Here is an 18,527-nt window from a genome sequence, read left to right as displayed (position 1 = left end):
AAGTCAACCAGATGGTCCAGGATAACGTAGTCACATTCCCCTTCCATTCTTGTTGCCCCTTCCCTTACTCACCCCCGACGACCTCGACGACCTGAGCAAGCAGGGCAGCATGGCGGCGCCACCGCACCCTTTCGTCTACATCGACGCGGCGGCGCTCCACTCGCTGCTCCCCTTCCCTTCCCTGATCCCGCACCTCCGCGCGGGCCTGGCCCACCCCGCGCTCGCTACCGGCATCCACTGCCCGCACCGCGTCTCCTTCCCGCTCCCCACCGCGCCGTCCGCAGCGCTCCTCCTCATGCCCTCCTGGTGCGCGCACCCCTCGCTGCCCTACCTCGCCCTCAAGGCCGTCACCTCCTTCCCCTCCAACTCCCCGCGCCTCCCCTCCGTCCACGCCGCTGTCTCCCTCTTCAGCTCCGCCACGGGGGCCCCGCTCGCCTCCATCGACGGCTCAGCGCTCACCCTCCTCCGCACCGCCGCCGTCTCCGCGCTCGCCGCCTCCCTCCTCGCGTCCCCGTCCCGCCCGCCGGCCACTCTCGCGCTCGCGGGCGCCGGCGCGCTCGCGCCCTACCTCGCCGAGGCCCACCTCTCCGCGCTCCCGTCCATCTCCCGCGTCCTCGTCTGGAACCGCACCAGAGCCAAGTCTGCGGCCCTCGTCGCCAGGCTCCAGGACGCGCACCCGGGGCTCGCCGTCGAGGTGGTGGACGAGATGGACGACGCGGTGGCTGCGGCGGACGTCGTGAGCTGCGCGACGGGGTCGCGGGAGCCGGTCGTGCGCGGGGAGCTGCTGCGCCCAGGCGCGCACCTGGACCTGGTGGGGTCGTTCACGCCGGCGATGCGGGAGTGCGACGACGAGGCACTGCGGCGCGGGAGGGTGTTCATCGACTTCGAGGCGGCGATGGAGGAGGCCGGGGAGCTTGTGGGCGCGGTCCAGCGCGGCGTGCTGCGGAGGAGCGACGTCGCCGGGACGCTCGCGGAGCTGACCGCAGGGAGCGTGGAGGGGCGGCGCAGCCACGACGAGATCACCGTGTTCAAGTCCGTCGGCACCGCGGTGGTCGATCTCTTGGCGGCGCAGCTGGCATACGAGACTTTCATCGACAAAGCCAAGAATCCTTGAGCTCGAGCTTGCTCCTAGATGACAATGAGCTGCTTCTTTCCGAGAAAAGTAAGAGGGAACTACAAATAAATTGATCTGATGAATGCTTATCAACTATGATCGTCCATTGTAGCATATTGGCTTGACAATGGATACGAATAAGAATGTGCTCCACTACGTCACTGTGCTTTTCTTTACCCAATCTGAATCTGATGTTTGTTGTCAAAAGAGAATCGTAACTGAAATGCACATTTCACTGGAGCTCAATCCTTTCAAAAGTTACATTCTTCCCATGTCAGAACTCTCTTGATTGTTAACCTTGCTGCGCATCGTGTGCCTGTTCGGAACTCTGGATTGGCAGGGTGAAGTGCACTATACTGCTATAGTTGTTCTGCACTGCTTACCTAAGGAGAAACATTATACTGAAGTGACTGAACATGGTTGTCTTGTAAGTCGGAAGAGATCCAATTTTTTTTTTTTTTGCTGGTAAAATTGTGATGGATGCAGCTATTTTCGGTTTCATTCTCTTGGGCTTGTTTTGCGTGAATTGTTGAGGTTAGATGCTCTTATTATTTATGGATGCGTATCTGAATCTTACAACCAAAGTGGCTGTAGTTTAGTGGTGAGAATTCCACGTTGTGGCCGTGGAGACCTGGGCTCGAATCCCAGCAGCCACATCCTTACCCTTTTTGCACATACTCCTATATTTTGGTTTCACCTTCCGTCCCCATATTTTTTTGCACCTGCTATATTTTTGTTCACGTTCCGTCCCCATCTGCCATCACCATCATCCATGGCAGCACCGACTCAGCACATTACCTGCTATATTTTTTGCCATCGCCCATCGGTATTCGCTTCAGAATTCAGATTGATGCCTCCATTGCCGGCTATGATCTACATTTCGTTGTCACATCCACATACAGAGTAGATTCGCAAACAGAAGGTAGCAAGACCGCCAAGCCCAAGAACAGAGATATTTAGGGGCTATTATAGCAACTCCAACCGAACTCTTTCTTTTGGTCCCCTACTCTTTCAAATAAGGGTCTCATTATCCAGATTTCATCCCTTACTACTTTGCACACTCCAACCGAATCTCTACTTCGACACCTTAAAATCCACTCTCCTCTATTTTAATCATATGTTATAACTAGAAAGTCATATTTTCAATTTGAATGGATATTTCTTCAACGGCTATATTTATAACGGCTATATTTCGAACAACTATTTTTACAACGGCCACATTTCCAACGGCTACATGTCCAACGGCTCAATTTTCAATGGCTATATTTCCCTGCTCTATATATGCATGCTCGAACCGTCTGGTTCCTACACCAATCCATTGGCCTTCTTGTTTCACCTCTTCCAGAAATGAGTCGTTTCTCTCGCTTAGCTTCGTCGTCATCGTCCTTGTCCTCGTCGGACGATGACAAAGACGAAGAATTGTTCATCGCATTGCAGCAAGCACACAGTCAATATCAAGCTATGCAAGTTCCTCGATGGGGCGGGTCTGTACCAGGGCGTCAGTATGTTCATCGCGATAGAGAAGCCGGGCATTGGAGGCTGTACAAACGACTACTTTTCATATGCTCCGACCTACGGGGCAAATTTCTTTCGCCGCAGGTTTGCAATCAGTCAAACCTTTCTTTCATATTCTTTCTGTTGTGAGTCCACTTGTTTTCTTATTATCGTATTTTGATCAGGTTTAGAATGAACCGTGATCTGTTTCTTCGCATAGCACAAGCCATAGAGCAACATGATAATTACTTTATGCAAAAAAGAGATAGAAATGGACGTCTTGGGTTATCATGTTTGCAGAAGGTTACCGCAGCATTCTAGATGATAGCTTATGGAGTAGCAGCTGATTTTATGGATCAATATGTCCGTTCTGCTGAAAGCACGAACATAGAAAGTCTTAGAAGGTTTGCCAAAGCGGTTGTCGAAGTTTATGGATATGAGTATTTGAGATCCCCAAATGAGGAAGACATAGCTAGATTACTTGCGATTGGAGAGAGTAGAGGTTTCCCCGGAATGCTTGGGAGCATAGATTGTATGCATTGGGGATGGAAAAATTATCCTGCAGCATGGCAAGGACAGTACACTGGCCATGCGCATGAGCCAACAATCATTCTTGAAGCTGTTGCTTCTAAAGATCTTTGGATTTGACATGCTTTCTTTGGTTTAGCAGGGTCTCACAATGATATCAATGTTCTTCACTGTTCTCATCTTTTTGCAAAGCTAGCCGAAGGGAAAGCTCCACAAGTTAATTACACTGTCAATGGTCATAATTATACAATGGGGTATTACCTTGCAGATGACATCTATCCTCAATGGGCGACATTTGTGAAGATCATACCGCAGCCACTGGGAAATAAGAGAAAATATTTTGCCAAGGCACAGGAGGCAGTTCGGAAGGATGTTGAAAGAGCATTTGGAGTTCTACAATCTCGTTTCTCCATTGTTCGTGGATCGGCCCGATTCTGGGATAAAGATACCCTAAGACAAATTATGATAGCTTGTGTCATAATGCATAATATGATTGTTGAAGATGAGAGGGATGAAGATGAACAGATGCAGTACGAGTATGTTGGCCAACTTGTGAGACCTACACCGCGTGAAGTTCGTAATCGTACTCCGGAGCTACATGATTTCCTTCAAGCTCATAATAACATCAGGAATAGGGAAACTCACTCTCAACTTCAAGAAGATCTAGTTGAGCACCTCTAGCAACGTCATGCAGACATGTATTGATTATTCAATTATGTATCCTTGTGTTTTATTTCCCAATCATGTATCCTTGTGTTTTATTTCCCTACCATGTATTTCGTTTTTATCCATGTATCCTTCTGTTGTTTTCAATAAAGTATCCTTGTATTTTGTTTTAAACAATAGCACAAAGGCCACACACACATATCAAACATCAAGGTTGACACATTATAAAAATGAAAGAAAAAAATCACGTAGTCCAAACACATAGATCATACATAAATAAACTGCAGGAAACATAGAACATAGTCCAAACATGTAGTTTATACATAAAAGTTCATGCATGAGATCTCAACTCGCGCCACCTCGCTCCCGTCGAGCAATGATCTCATCTTGTAGGCTCATGTAGAATCTTTTTTGCCTCTCACTCAAACCACTCAGATCCATATTCATCACTCGCTCATCTTCCATGGATTGTTTCAACTGAAGTTCTTTTTCCTGGATGTCAAGCTTCCTATTCTCTACTTGTTTGTAGGTCTCAATCTTTTTATTCTTAACTTCTTGTTTCAACTCAAGTCTCCTAGTCTCAAGTGCAAGCCTCTCATCATTACGTTCTTTTTTCTTCATCTCTTTCAACTCATCAACCTTTTCCCTCCTCGACCAATGATTTTCCATTGCCTCCATGCAAAGGGTATCTCCTTGTGAGATAGTATTTTTATATCACCGGGCCTTCTCCTTCTTCCTACCATCCGGCCTTCCTTTCATTGGAGAAGTATGAGTGACACCATCTTCCATGATGGCTTTCATTGGTTCCAGGAGTGCATGAGCTTGGACTTGCATTGGAGCTTGTCTTCTGTTTTTTATGAGAGATTGCGTCATTCCACTTTGGTGCGTGCTGCACCACATTCCAACAATGCAAGAAAGGAAATGACCTCTTCTTTGGATCCTTTTCCTTGTAGATCGCACATGCTTGTTGTACCTACACAAGTGAATATGAGTTAGTAGCTATACAGGAAACATAGACATATGTCAACCAACAAAAATACATTGCTTTCTACCTTATCTTGCTCTGTCACACCACTTTGCCTCCTATTTTGAATCTGAGCATACCAGCCATAGAACTTGTTTACACCTTCTTGAATGAGAGCCCAACGGTGAGAGAGCGAGTTAACATTACGATCCGAATCAAAATTCCTATGGGCATGGTAGTGATCATGAATACGCTTCCAATACGTACTACGGTTTTGATCAATGCCCTGGACTGCATCTTGGCTTATTTCAAGCCATGCCGAGACCAACAAAAGGTCCTCCTTCTCACTAAAATTTTCACCTCTCTTCGCCTTTTGTGTCACAACCGGAGTAGCTTCGACAATTTGATGTCCTGCAATGAGTTGTTCTTCAGGGGGGCTTGCATATTGGGAGTCATCCCACTCGCCCCCAGCTCCTCCGTTCAACAAGTCCATGAAGCTAGCCATTTCTACCCCTGCATCACAACATCACATTGCAAAGCAATTAAATTACAGCATGTGACAAGTGCACAGCTATTATAAATCATATGCATGTGAAAACAACAAAATTATCTGAATTTGCAACAAAACTATCTAAACTGCTCTCTTCTCTACATTCTCTTCCCTCTTCTCTCTGCTCTTCTCTGAACCGCAACTCTTCTCTGAACCCCCACATCTCTCCCTCTCTCCAATCTCTCTCTAATCCCTCTCTCTCTCTCTCCGATGGGGGCGCACATGGTGGAGGGGCCGACGCCCTTGGTGTGCAGCGCAGAGGGCCGAGGGGGCGGCGCCCTCTGGTCTCCGGTGCAAAGGGGCGGAGGGGGCGGTGCCCTCCGGTGTGCGCCGCGGCGGGTGGAGGGGCCGACCCCCTTCGGTGTGCTGTGCGGATGGGCGGAGGGGACTCGAGGAGGGGATGGCGCAGGGGACGGCGGCCGACCGCGACGGATGACGCAGGGGGCGGCGGCCGACCGAGGCGGATGGCGCAGGGGGCGGCGGCCGACCGCGACGGATGGCGCAGGGGCGACAGCCGACCGGGCCGGATGGCGCAAGGGCCGGCGGTCCGAGCTGCACTCGCGCGAGGGCACGGCGGTGGGGGGCCGACCACGGCGGATCGACCGCGCCCTCCTCCTCTCCCAGGTTGGTCTCTCTCTCTCTCTCCGATTCTCTCTCTCTCTCTGGTTCTCTGTGGCGGAGGGCAGGCAGGGGGCGTGGGGAGCGCAGCGGCCCACATCTGCCCCGCGTGGTGCAGGGTGGCAGCGGGAGAACCAGAGGCGGTGGCCATGGCTGCCGGCCCAAATCGAGGCAGCGATGGGCGGCAGCGGGAGGCGGAGCATGGGGAAGGAGGAGATGGAAAACGTACCTCCACGATGAAACCTCCGAGAGGGGGCGGGAGAGGCGGCGGTTTCTCCGGTCGGTCGAATCGGGAGTCCCGGGAGCTTCCCTCCGAGTGGGGGTGGAGAGGGGAGGAGTAGGGATGCCCGACGGACCGGGGGCTGTAACGGGAGTCGGTTGGAGATGATTTTTTGCACTTTTTCTTTTTTTTTACGGGTAGGGGGCCAAGAAAGGAGTCGGATGGAGTTGCCCTTAGTGCTAAGCTAAATATTGGTCATGTTTAAAATCAGAGTAATACTAAAATTTGGTTAAAAAAATAGCTATTTAGTTTGTATCTAAGCCAAAATTTAACAGCCTAGCCAAAACACGGGTGACAATGGTGTTTGAATTGTATCCATACAAAAGTTTACAAGACATATAAGTATGACATGTGGACCCTATATGTCACTAGCTTTTTTTAGCTCTTAAAAATAATCAATATGTGTCTTAGGTTATAGATTTAATTTTAATGAATACAAAGGTAAAAATAGATCATCAATGGGATACCCCGTTTAGGAGATATAATCGTATAAAACTTAAAACCAAACCAAAAGACTCATTTATCGTACCCAATCAGTTGCTGGCACCACATCATCTGATAATATGCAATCAAGGCAAAAAAACGGGCGATTTCCTCGCCCACGAAACAGCCAGTGATTTGGCTTGCTTTGTACTGTATGATGCGAAATTTTTATTGGCTAGCTAAATATGAGATGCAATCCAAATGAGTGCCAAAACAGCGGGTCACGGTCAAAATTTGGCCTGGCATGCCAGGGACACATAACCAAATAGCCCCTTAGAGCAACTTCGGCAGAGTAGGTATATGGATGGCCATAGCTATATTTAGCTATTTCGTAAAAAAAAAATCAGCTCCAACAAATTAGGTATCAGACTGGCTATTCCTGTAGTAGTAGCCAAACTCATCGACTCGATCACCATCTTTGGTCAACCCCGAACGATTTGCCATTTCCCCCACCTCCGTTCCCTATGCCAAAATCCGTTGTCGCGCTTCTAACCCCACGCCCTCTTCTCTGTCTCTGTTCCCACGCTTGTTGGATCTTCCTGTGACGCCATCCCCGTCCTGCCCTCCTGTAACGGCTGCCCTACCCTCCCGTGCTTGCCTAGGGAGTCGCTTGTTGCGCTTGGCCGTCGGCGTGGTGGGGGTGGTAGCTGTCAGCTTATGCGGTTAGGCCCTGCGGCTGGGCGGCGCTCGGGAGGCTACCGACGCCTACCCTACCCTTTTTGCACCAGCCCTCGACATCGTGTCGAGCAGAGCACTTGGCCATTAGTGTGGTGGGTGTTGTGCGCTCGACTATCAATGTGGTGAGCGCGGTGCGCTCGGCCATCCGCGTGGGGGGCGTGGCGTAGCAGCACGTAGCATGCGGCAATAACAGCTCGTCTATATAGAGGTGAGAAGCATGTATTCTTTTATGGATTGAGGAGAAAGTGACATCAATTTGTGTGGTTTGAGTGCTAGATTGCAACTGCAGGATGCTAGTTGTATAATTTAATTGCTAGATTGAGCTATTGCATGCTGTCAATACTAGAGTAGAACTTTTAGGTTTTATGCACTGTAAGTGTTCGATGAAATGTCACTATGAACACATAACTAAATTTATTTCTTGCATGTTGAATTTGGTAGGCAATATGGAGCATTATGTTAACCTTTTGAGTTAGGGAGACACTGATTGGGATGAAAATCTGGATTGACCTGTAGTGGAGGAGCAAGCAATATCAATTGAAGCACCTCCTTCTTCCACAGGACCAAACAACAGAAGATCCAAAAAAAATTAGGAGGAGGAAGATAAGATGTTGGTGTCAGTATGCTTAAATATAAGTATGAATATAACCCAAGAAACCTAAAAATCTTGTTCTACTTATTGGAAGAGAATTCATTCATACTTACACGAGCACAAGAATTTTGAATCTAACCATAATCCAACCTCACTTCAGAACCGTTAGGGTGATATTCAAAAAGCTCTTAACAAATTTGTTTCTTGTGTTGATGAGACTGAACGGAGAAGGTAAAGCAGTGTGACGGAGAGAGATAAGGTACATGTTGTATATATCAATTACTTATAAACTCTTTATGTTGTGTGCAAGTTTAGTAACTCATATTTATTTTTTCCTTATTCAGATTGTTCAAGTATGTATTATGTACAAGGAAAAACATGATGGGAAAGTATTTTAGTTTTTGCATTGTTGGCTTCTGCTACAACACCAATTAAAATGATCTGATTTGTTGTCTTCAAAGAAGCAGAAGATATCATCTAATTCATTTCCAGGTTCTTCCACTTATGTAAATACCAACTCAAGTAGCCCAATAGATGAGGAGGATGCACTAGCAACTCCAAAAAGTAATCCCTTGAAAAGACCAACTGGTAAGAAAGAAACCAAATTGCGACAAGATAGAAGTTATCTAGACAGAGAAGATAACATGTACATGAAAGTATTTGAAAGCTACTAGGCAAAGAAGGTAGAAGTAGAGAGAGTGAAAGAGTTGAAGAAAAAGGAGCGCTATGAATGAGCATATATACAAGAACAAAAGAGGATTGCATTGGTTAGTCATTCATGACAAATATTTAGCAAAAATTTGTTACAGTGTTTGGTTTGCAGCCAATAATGATTATAGTCACCCAAACAAATTAGAATGGCGAAGATATCTTCTCTTGCCATTTATTACGTGGTAGCTGCTCTTATAACACGTGTGCTTATGTGTTAATTGCTGTTGTAATGTGTGCGCTTATGTGATAACTATTCTTACAACGTTTACGCTTGTGTGGTAAATACTCTTACAAATTCTTACGATACGTGTGTTTGTGTAGTAACTGCTATTACAACGCACGTGCTTATGTGTTAACTGTTCTTACAAGTTGTCTAGCTGTATTTCTTCTCTGCACAAAATATGGGTTATTTGCTTCTACAGCTTGGGCAATGCGTAAAAATAGAGACCGTGACATTATAAAACTGTGGTGAAAAGAAAAATAAGCACAGGATATTAAAAAAAAAGTGAACAAAATTACATAGATAAATTACAAATATGTGACGAAAGAATATTGGATCGTAGTTAGATTATCTGAAAAATAATCTTATATAGTCTTGAATGCTCTCCAACTCTATCACATTAAAGTTCCTGTGTTACGTACACACACAGTCGCGCACGCGAGCGGCCATTCCTTCCGATCGTTTGGGCGCTATCGGTGGGCGCCGCGCGCCACATGTGTCAGTCCTCCCGCTTGAGCCATGACACGACACGACACGACACGACGCGCGCGCGCGCGACACCCGCTTGAGCCGTGGCAAGCACCGAGGCTGCGCCTACGTGCTCTTCCATACAGCGGCACTGCCGTCCAATCGCCGGCCGGCGCAGCGCTGGAGCTCCGGATCCGGTGCTCTGCGCAGGAGCCGCGGTTATCAGGGAGCTTCACGCCGCGCCTTGCCGTCAGAAGCTGCGAGCTGGACCTGCCGGAGTCGCACGTCAGGAGCACCGCGCGTCCGGAGCCTCGCGGTCGGGAGCTCCACCCCGACGGAAAAGCGGGGGCGGTGCCAGAGCTATCACACAACCGCGCTGCCGTCTAATCGCCGGCGCCCACAACAGCGCTGGAGCTGCGTGTCCGGAGCTCTGCGACGCCAGGAGCCACTGTTATCTGGGAGCTTCGCGCCACGCCACGCCTCGCTGTCAGAAGCTGCGTGCTCGGCCTGTGGGGGTCGCACGTCAGGAGTGGCCGGCAGAGAGGTAATTTCTGATCGAGACTCGCAGGAAATTTCAATTACCGCACTAAAAATTTTAGTCATGACCAGATAGCAAGCACAACCAAATAGTTAGACAAATGTTTTGATTTCTCTATTATACTCCCTCCATATATGGCGTATAAGGACTTAAAAAAAGTTAAACTTCGTAAATTTTGACTAATAATTAGTCAAATTATGCGCATATAGTTTCTTTAAAGTTGACCTAACACCAACACCTTCTAATTTAACATACTCCATAAATTTCAGTTCTGTTACAAAGTCCGTACAACGGCAAGAAGCTACATCCTGGTTGACCTGAACTACAAGGTGTAGCTGGCAAATGCAACTTCGTGAGTCCTTATACAAGGCTAACCTATCTTGATCGTTTATTTATCCTTCTTATTCATCTGTTAATTTTCTTATTTATTTTATAATTTTTTATCTACCTATTTAATAGAAATCTCACTATAAATAAACAATCATGATAAATTATACATCCGTGTAATCTAGTGAAATTTTTGTGTTCAGATGCAGTCCGGTGGTTTCAGATTGATGGGACTTCGGCCACCGGAGCTTTCACACGCACCCACGCATCATCTTGAAGACTTGAAGCCTTGACGGCGATCGTGGAAGAAACATGTGGCTCCTACTAAAGTCGGATGTCGTTGATCGAACGAAAGGCATAGCGAAATGCCCCCAGAGAAAAGAAATCCTTTCTGCCGACTGCTTGGAATCAAGGCAATAGCAAAGGTCATAAGGCTCACAGATTGACCTTTTGCAGGTGATGTTGCTCCCATATCATGCTGACGACTGACGAGTGACTACTGCTTCTTTTTGTTAGGTTTGAGGTGTTCACATGATCCGCCAATGGGTTGGATGCACTGTATGTGAAGCATGCTGCTATCTCTTTTGTATGATCGTACATCAAGTTACCAAAGTCGACTATTCTTAAAGGCAGTTTAAAACGTAGAAACTATGTTAAAATACCTCTCTATTTTTATTTTTTACAAAGATGTCACTCGAATGACAGTTTTAATGATATTTTTGTAATTTTTTAGTAGCAAGTTTACAATAACATCAGGAGTAGTGATTTTTTTCCCAATTATCCCTATAATTTTACATCAACAATTCAATTTCCGTAATAATCATTAGAAATTCCCATGGTCTGAACAGGGACTAATTGTAGTTGATCATCTCGGGAAAAAAAAGATTTTCATTGCAATCACCCTCAAGAATAATGCACAATCAAAACATAGAGGTGCCAATGTGCATTCAAGAACATAGCTATCGGAGGACAAGAAGCAGTGACCCCTCAACATTTTAATAAAATATGTTAATTGCTAAAAATCGGAAGTTAATTGAGTTTTAAGATGGTGTAGTACGATAGTGACCAGTGAGAAAAGACTCGAGAGAGTATGAATGGTCTGTTAATTGAAATACGTCACATAATTATAAAAATTTAATAACTAATGATATATACAACTATACTATTATATATGATATGTAGTCAATTTTTTAGGTGTACAGATGTACACCTTTATCCTAATGTAGGCCCATCAATGACAATAACCATTTATGTTTATAGCCAAGTGAAGCCACTTTCTCCTAAATGCATTGTCTAAAATAGCCTTTGGAGTGTCTAAAGAAACAAAACATCAACTTGTTAAGCTGGTTAATTTACACATCAACAGGAATTACCTCTTAGAATAGCTCTATGATTTCCATCTCAAAACAATATGCTTCACAGTTTTACTCAATCAATAGATGCTACACGCCAAATACAGATCACTTATTAAATTATTTAAGTTTTACTCAACCAATACGATGCTATGCGCCAAATACAGATCACTCACTAAAATTATTTCGAGATTATCTCTCCAACACTATAGCGACATATCTTTTTTCTTTCCAATAAACCTACGCATGTTTCTTCCTCTCTACAGGTGGGTCCAAGCATATGTCCACCGTCACATGACATGGAAAATCACGCAAAATGTAAGATATAAATATATGTATTTATATATACTTAACTATAGTATAGCATATTCTCTCTATATAAATATATAAACTCAGTAAAAAAATAAATTATGAAAATACGTAGCTTTTCCTCAAACACGCGTGGTGCGGACACGGATCCTCTACAGTTGTCACTGGCAACTGCAGAAAGCTACAGTGGAGTGCATTAGGAGCACGCCACAGCTGTTGATGGATGGGATCAACTACCACAGTAACCCTACATTAATTAATACAGAGGACTGTAGCAGCAGACTTATATTACTGTATAAACAGTAATCCTCTGCATTAATCGTCATTAATGCAGATGATCCGTGTCCGCGCGGCGCAGGGCCTCTCCTTCCTCGGCCCGCTCGCCCATCCATCACTCCTCCGGTCCTCCCCTCCCCGGTCGCCGCCGAGTCAAAAAGGGGGAAGCTTCTCCCACCAGAGTCCCCGACCCATCAACAACTAGTCGCTGGTCAAGCAGCACCAACTCTATCCTGCTCCTCCCACTTCGCGAGCGGCGAGGAGGAAGGGGAAGAAGCCATGGATTCCTCCGGAGGCGGCGGCGCGCAGATCAAGGGGATGGCGACGCACGGAGGCCGCTACGTGCTGTACAACATGTACGGCAACCTCTTCGAGGTCTCCTCCAAGTACGCCCCGCCCATCCGCCCCCTCGGCCGCGGCGCCTACGGCATTGTCTGGTGCGTTCCCTCCCCCTCCCTTCCCGAGCCGCCGCGGGTGGTGACAAATCGAGTTGCTGTTTTTGTTCTACCTACGCCGTGTGGTGGTGCGTGTAGATTTGGTGCGCCCGTGACGGTTTCGGCAAAAAATTATGGCGAAATTTTTTGCCGTACATGCGCTTATAAATTTCCTTTTTTCTTTTGCTGTTCCCTCTTTGCAGCGCGGCTGTTAACTCGGAGACAGGGGAGGAGGTTGCGATCAAGAAGATCGGCAATGCGTTCGACAACCACATAGATGCCAAGCGAACGTTGAGAGAAATAAAGCTGCTTCGCCACATGGACCATGAGAACGTATGTGTGATGTGTTTTACTAGTAACTGCCTTTGAACATTTCTAGTGATTTTTGGTTGTAGGGTGTAGACTTGTAGTACTTGGCCACATGGCTTACCTTGTTTTTTCGTCCAAAACCTTCTAGGCAATTTCTTGTGCGCGCGATCTAGGTTGTCATAGTAAGCTTACAGCTGCAGTATTATTTTGCACCGTAAAATGCTATGTTGCCAGTTTGCTAAGAAAATGGCTGCAACATGCAGTTATGCCTGTTGTAACTTGCAAAAGAGGAACAGTTACTGCTTTTGTTAGTTGGTATTAATGTGTTGAATCCTGGCAGATGTGAGCTGTCTTAGTGAGACCATAACCTTCTGCTTATGTAGAATTTCTATAAATAGCAAGGAGAACAATACTTCATCTTTAGTCTTTTCATGAGTGACATGTAAAGTGAAGAGGGAATGTGGGATCAAAATATGCACATGATGCAGCTTTGTGGTCAAATTTAAGTTCTTTTGGAGGGAAAACTTTAGATTTTGTATTTCACTAAAGGAGCATCCAAAAGCAATAGGGTCAGCTAACCCTACACTTTTAGGTGTGCATCCATTTATATCTCTTTGTTAGCCTTCTACTGTTGATTCTATCTGCTTTTGTTACATGTCTTGTTGTAGTAAGGTTTCGATTTGTTCAAAAAAAATTTATGCATGTGTTATAACAATGCTATACACTTCTACTCAGCACTAAAGTTCCTATGATCTAATTTGTCTGACTATGATTTTAACATTTGGTTACAGATCCTTGCTATAAAGGACATAATACGGCCCCCAACTAGAGAAAACTTTAATGACGTGTACATTGTTACTGAGTTAATGGATACAGATCTCCATCAGATTGTACGCTCGAATCAGCCATTGACTGATGATCATTGCCAGGTCTGTTACCTCCAGCTTTTGCCAAAGTTGTATCATATCAAATGAATTTATAATCCAGTTATCCAATAAATATTGCTTGTGCCAAATTTAGAAGTTGGTCGTCATGTATCTTACATTCTTCCTATATTGTTACAATGATGTTCTGCATCTTTTCTGCATTTTATCTTAGCAGTAATGATATATTCTATGTTTTCCCTTGCAGTACTTCTTGTATCAGTTGCTACGAGGGCTAAAATATGTGCACTCAGCAAATATATTGCACCGCGATCTAAAGCCAAGCAATTTGTTCCTAAACGCAAATTGTGACCTCAAGATCGCAGATTTTGGGCTCGCAAGGACCACTTCGGAGACAGATCTCATGACAGAATATGTGGTCACTCGTTGGTACCGGGCACCAGAGTTGCTGTTGAACTGTTCACAGTATACTGCTGCCATTGATGTTTGGTCAGTTGGATGCATACTTGGTGAAATTGTTACTCGCCAACCCCTGTTTCCTGGAAGGGATTACATCCAACAATTAAAATTGATCACTGAGGTAAAGTTTATCTGGTGGGATTGTTGGTGCTAAAATTTTCCCTTAACAGAACACCATGATTGGCCCATTCGAGAAAACAGGATATTAACACGTTTTTATTCTGCCTATCAGATCCTTTTTCCTTTCTGTGCATTTGAGTAAGAGTCACTTTTTATTGTGACTTGATCTCTAAACTTGTAAATGTATTTTTCCTTCTTGTTTTAAGTAGTTACAATTTACAATGTTCACCAGATTTGAACTTTTTGTTTCTGTGGACTTTCCTCTCTTCTAATGATTTATTCCAGAAGTGTACAAATATTTTCAGACACCTTCGTCGATTATTGTAGGATATACTGCTAACTTTATTTATTTTAGCACCATTGAGTACTGTTCCTTTTTTGCGACTGAGTACTGTTCCCATTTTTAGCGACTGAGTACTTTTCCCCATTGTTAAAATGTGCCCCTGGAATCTGGTATCAATAGTAATCAAATGTTTTTCCTTCCAAAAGCTCATAGGGTCACCAGACGATGCAAGCCTGGGTTTTCTTCGAAGTGATAATGCTCGAAGATACATGAGACAACTGCCACAGTTTCCAAGGCAGGACTTTCGTTTGCGCTTCTGCAACATGTCTACTGGTGCAGTCGATTTGTTAGAGAGAATGCTTGTGTTTGATCCAAGCAGACGGATCACTGGTACGTGGCATACTCAAACCACTCTATTAGTGTTTGCTTTACTATAAACTCAACACCTTTTTTATCACGCAGTTGATGAGGCTCTGCATCACCCCTACTTGGCTTCTCTTCATGACATCAACGAAGAACCCACCTGCCCTGCACCCTTCAGCTTTGATTTTGAGCAACCATCCTTTACAGAAGCGCATATAAAAGAACTCATCTGGAGGGAATCTCTAGCATTTAATCCAGATCCTCCCTACTAAGAGGTAAGGTTTGTATTCTTTTTGTTGAGACTTGTGAACTGTTTATCTAAAAGAATGAATCACCTACATGAATATAATTTGTTGTAGACGACCAATCTAGGCCCTGCATAGTTTTTTACAGACTTCTTATAGAGGATTTTCTGTGATGTGTCCAGCTTGACTAATTTAGATTGAAATTGGTTGTCGTTAAAGAAACCAAATCTCTGGATCATTAGGATCAAATGCTCACGCATAGCATTGTGAAAACTTCACTCGAAACCCAAGTCTATGTGAACTAACTCTCTAGTCTCACTTCACCATTTTGATTGTACAATTTTCTTTGATCCATGCCTGCTTAGTGCTTACAGACATTTGTATTGTTAATTTGCCAAAACAATACATTTCAATTCCAGATGTTGAGAGTCCTACATGCCCCTTTTTTTGGCTTTGGGTGAATGCAGAATAATTTACCAGCTGAAGGCATCTGAAGATCTCTAGCGCCAGCCGACTCGAAACTTTTTTTCTCGTGCATCAGTTATATTTACGCTGCTTGTTGGACAAACGGGAATGGATTATTGTTGCCGTAGCAAATTCTCCTTGAGGCCTGTGAGAAGAAACAACTTTTGTATTCCTTTTCAGATGGCCTGCACCCTGGCTTGTATTATTATACAGCTTGATTTCATAAACTATTCTTATGTATCTAAGCTTGTAATTTTCTAGACAATTACTTGAACAGCCCGTGTATATCTGAGTTGACATCTATTCTCAATTGTATCATCTCAAACATGTTAAATTGCGTTCTGTGACTATTCAGGCTTGCTCTGAAATACCGTTCACTGATACTGGGGTGTCCAAATATAGAAGGTACAAGTACACACTGGCCTTAGGAATGCAACCAGTCATCGACTGACGTAGGAGTACATAATCACAGGGATTCATCTGGACAAAGCTTGGGTGATCAAGTTGATCCACTGTGATGGCAAACAGCTGCACTAACATATGATACGATCCAGGAGCAGAACCTGATGTTCAGAATCAACCATTCATCGACCACCCTGCAGCGATGCAGCGGACATTGTCGCGCACGAAGACAACGTTAAGGACGCCAGCGACCCAAAGTCGACGAAGCCGGTGTCCGAGAAGATGAGCACGGCCTCCTCCTGCATGTCCACCTCGCCGGGCAGGTACTGGCAGACCTGCCGCATGCTAGGTCGCGTCTGGCTGCACATGAGACCCAGCCACAGCACCAGCTTCGCCGCCGCCTCGTCGTAGCACCCTTCAAGTCTCTCATCCTGTCATCCACGGCGTGCACCAGGTCGCCCTTGACGCCGAAGTCGCGGACCCAACGCAGCAGGTTGAAGCCGGTGACGGTATCGATGGAACGGCGCCCGCAAGCCACCTCGAGCAGCAGCACGCCGAAGGCATACACGTCGGTGGCCGTGGTGGCCCTGCCGGTTACAACGATCTCCGGCGACATGTAGCCGAGCGTCCCGACGATGCCCGTCGTGATGGGGTTCGTGCTGTGCTCGTAGAGGCGCGCGAGGCCGAAGTCGCCGAGCAGCGCGCCCATGTCACGTTGCGGTGCACCACCACCTGCTCCCACTGCTCGTGCAGGTACACCAGCCCCGACCCTGAGGATCCTGACGCGCTGCTCCCACGCCAGCAACGACCGGGGCTCGCCGGCGCGGCCGAACAGGTGCTTGTCGAGGCTGCCGTTGGGCATGAACTCGTACACCAGGAGCAGGTCCTGCCCGCCCTTGCACCACCCACGCAGCTCGACCAGGTTCCGGTGCCTCGTGCGCCCGAGGCTCGCGACCTCGGCGACGAACTCGCGCATCCCCTGCGCGTTCCGCTGCTCGAGATCCGCTTGATGGCCACGACGTCGCCGGAGCGCGAGAGCACGCATCTGTACACCTTGCCAAAGCCACCGGCGCCGAGGAGCTCACTGTTCTTGAACCCCTTGGTAGCCTTGTACAGCTCTTTGTACGGGAACCTGTGCGGGTGGTCCAGCTCCCACTCCTCGAGCGTCTCGGCGAGGGCTGCCCTCTGCCGCAGCCACAGTACAGCAACGATCGCTGCGACGATCAGGACGAGCGTGGCCGCGCAGGACAGTGCGATGATCTTGATGACGGCGGGTCTGGAAAGCGGAGGAGCCGGTGGCTTTGGAACTTTCGGCAGCAGGGAGAGATCGATGGACTGCGCATGCAGCTCCGCCCGTGCGGAAGCTCCATGAGAGGATGTAATGTGAGCTCCTCAGCTTCCCAGTCGACGCCGAAGAGCCGACGTACATGTCTTGCTTAAAGATCCGCAGAAGGTCAATGGCGTGCGAGATGAGCGGCCGGTGAGGCCGACTTGCCACGGACACGGGCGCTATGGTCACGCTGAGGATCTTGGTGCGGTCGTCTTAGTCCACCCACGCTTGAATCGTCTGCGCGCTCTCGAGCTGCACCGGGACCCTCCTGCCATCGTCAGCAAAGTACGCGGCCGGCTCGGACACGTTCGACACCAGGCTGTTCAAGTCGACACCGACGTGGTTGTCGTTCGTCTCGTTCAGGAGCCCGCCGGCCGCCTGCACCGTGTCGAACTCGACGGCGAAGCCGTGGTTAGAGCCTGGAGGAGTTGCCCATAGTGTCCTTCCCGAGGAGGCCAAGGTACAACTCGGGGCTCGCTCCGGGGAGCGCCTTTGAGGCCGCGATGACGAAGGCCAGCCGCCTCCCCTGCCGACGGTCACGATGTGGAAGACGAAGGCCGTGCTGAAGGAGACGACGGCGGTCATCCGTACCGACTAGTCGAGGAAGCTAGGCGCGTGGCCCATGAGGTGGCTGCTGTCGGTGGTGAGCCGGAGCGCAGGACCGACGCCGCCGAGCCGTCCAGGCTCAGGTTGGCGGCGCGCTGGAAGCCGTTGTAGATGAAGTCGACGTCGACACAAGAACAATGAAGCCAACGAGCGAGGAGGGAGAGCACGGCGATGCGGGCAAGGAGCGCCATGGACGTCAATGGAGCTCGAACACTTGCGACACTGAAGGCTAGGACAGACTTGAAGCTAGCATAGCTGGAGACAAAACAGGTGGCGAGAGACCATATGTCAGTTGGTAAAGGCTCTATAGGAGGAGCTGGCGGACCGGGGCTCCAACCCTGGCATCCACAAAAAATCTGTAGTGCATGATTGCAACTTTGGAAGCTTAGAGACAAGTGGGAGGCTGGCTTCTCATGGAGGACATGACAAATTGACTTGACTTCCTTGTTTGTTACAATC

General features: G+C 47.1%; 2 protein-coding genes, 1 long non-coding RNA gene, 1 other non-coding gene and 1 pseudogene across 5 annotated transcripts; 4 read left to right on the top strand and 1 right to left on the bottom strand.

Moving 5' to 3' along the window:
* LOC133903989 (protein SAR DEFICIENT 4-like) lies at window positions 1-1,290 on the top strand. Its single transcript, XM_062345489.1, has one exon. The coding sequence runs from the start codon at window positions 110-112 to the stop codon at window positions 1,112-1,114; it is 1,005 nt and encodes a 334-aa protein (XP_062201473.1). The 5' UTR covers window positions 1-109; the 3' UTR covers window positions 1,115-1,290.
* Window positions 1,291-1,698: 408 nt separating this feature from the next.
* Window positions 1,699-1,770, top strand: TRNAH-GUG (transfer RNA histidin (anticodon GUG)). Its single transcript has one exon. It is a non-coding gene; the product is annotated as a tRNA-His (tRNA).
* Window positions 1,771-9,327: 7,557 nt separating this feature from the next.
* On the top strand, window positions 9,328-10,918 carry LOC133903688 (uncharacterized). The gene is made up of 3 exons (XR_009907324.1): window positions 9,328-9,910; window positions 10,174-10,256; window positions 10,435-10,918. It is a non-coding gene; the product is annotated as an uncharacterized LOC133903688 (long non-coding RNA).
* Window positions 10,919-12,229: 1,311 nt separating this feature from the next.
* On the top strand, window positions 12,230-16,064 carry LOC133903390 (mitogen-activated protein kinase 6-like). Of its 2 annotated transcripts, none has more exons than XM_062344748.1 (7): window positions 12,230-12,605; window positions 12,806-12,935; window positions 13,703-13,840; window positions 14,043-14,375; window positions 14,864-15,047; window positions 15,120-15,300; window positions 15,733-16,064. In XM_062344748.1, exons 1-6 carry the CDS (start codon window positions 12,448-12,450, stop codon window positions 15,290-15,292), a joined length of 1,116 nt encoding a protein of 371 aa, XP_062200732.1. In that variant the 5' UTR covers window positions 12,230-12,447; the 3' UTR covers window positions 15,293-15,300; window positions 15,733-16,064. The 2 variants fall into 2 exon arrangements, with proteins under 2 accessions (XP_062200732.1, XP_062200733.1); XM_062344749.1 differs by having other exon boundaries at window positions 15,685-16,064.
* On the bottom strand, window positions 15,881-18,513 carry LOC133903388 (L-type lectin-domain containing receptor kinase S.4-like; annotated as a pseudogene).
* Window positions 18,514-18,527: the final 14 nt, after the last annotated feature.

This window comes from Phragmites australis, chromosome 21, assembly GCF_958298935.1.
Source record: "Phragmites australis chromosome 21, lpPhrAust1.1, whole genome shotgun sequence".
Taxonomy (NCBI): Eukaryota; Viridiplantae; Streptophyta; class Magnoliopsida; order Poales; family Poaceae; genus Phragmites; species Phragmites australis.
Note: the sequence above shows the minus strand (reverse complement) of the source record. Positions and strands in the feature narration are given on the sequence as shown.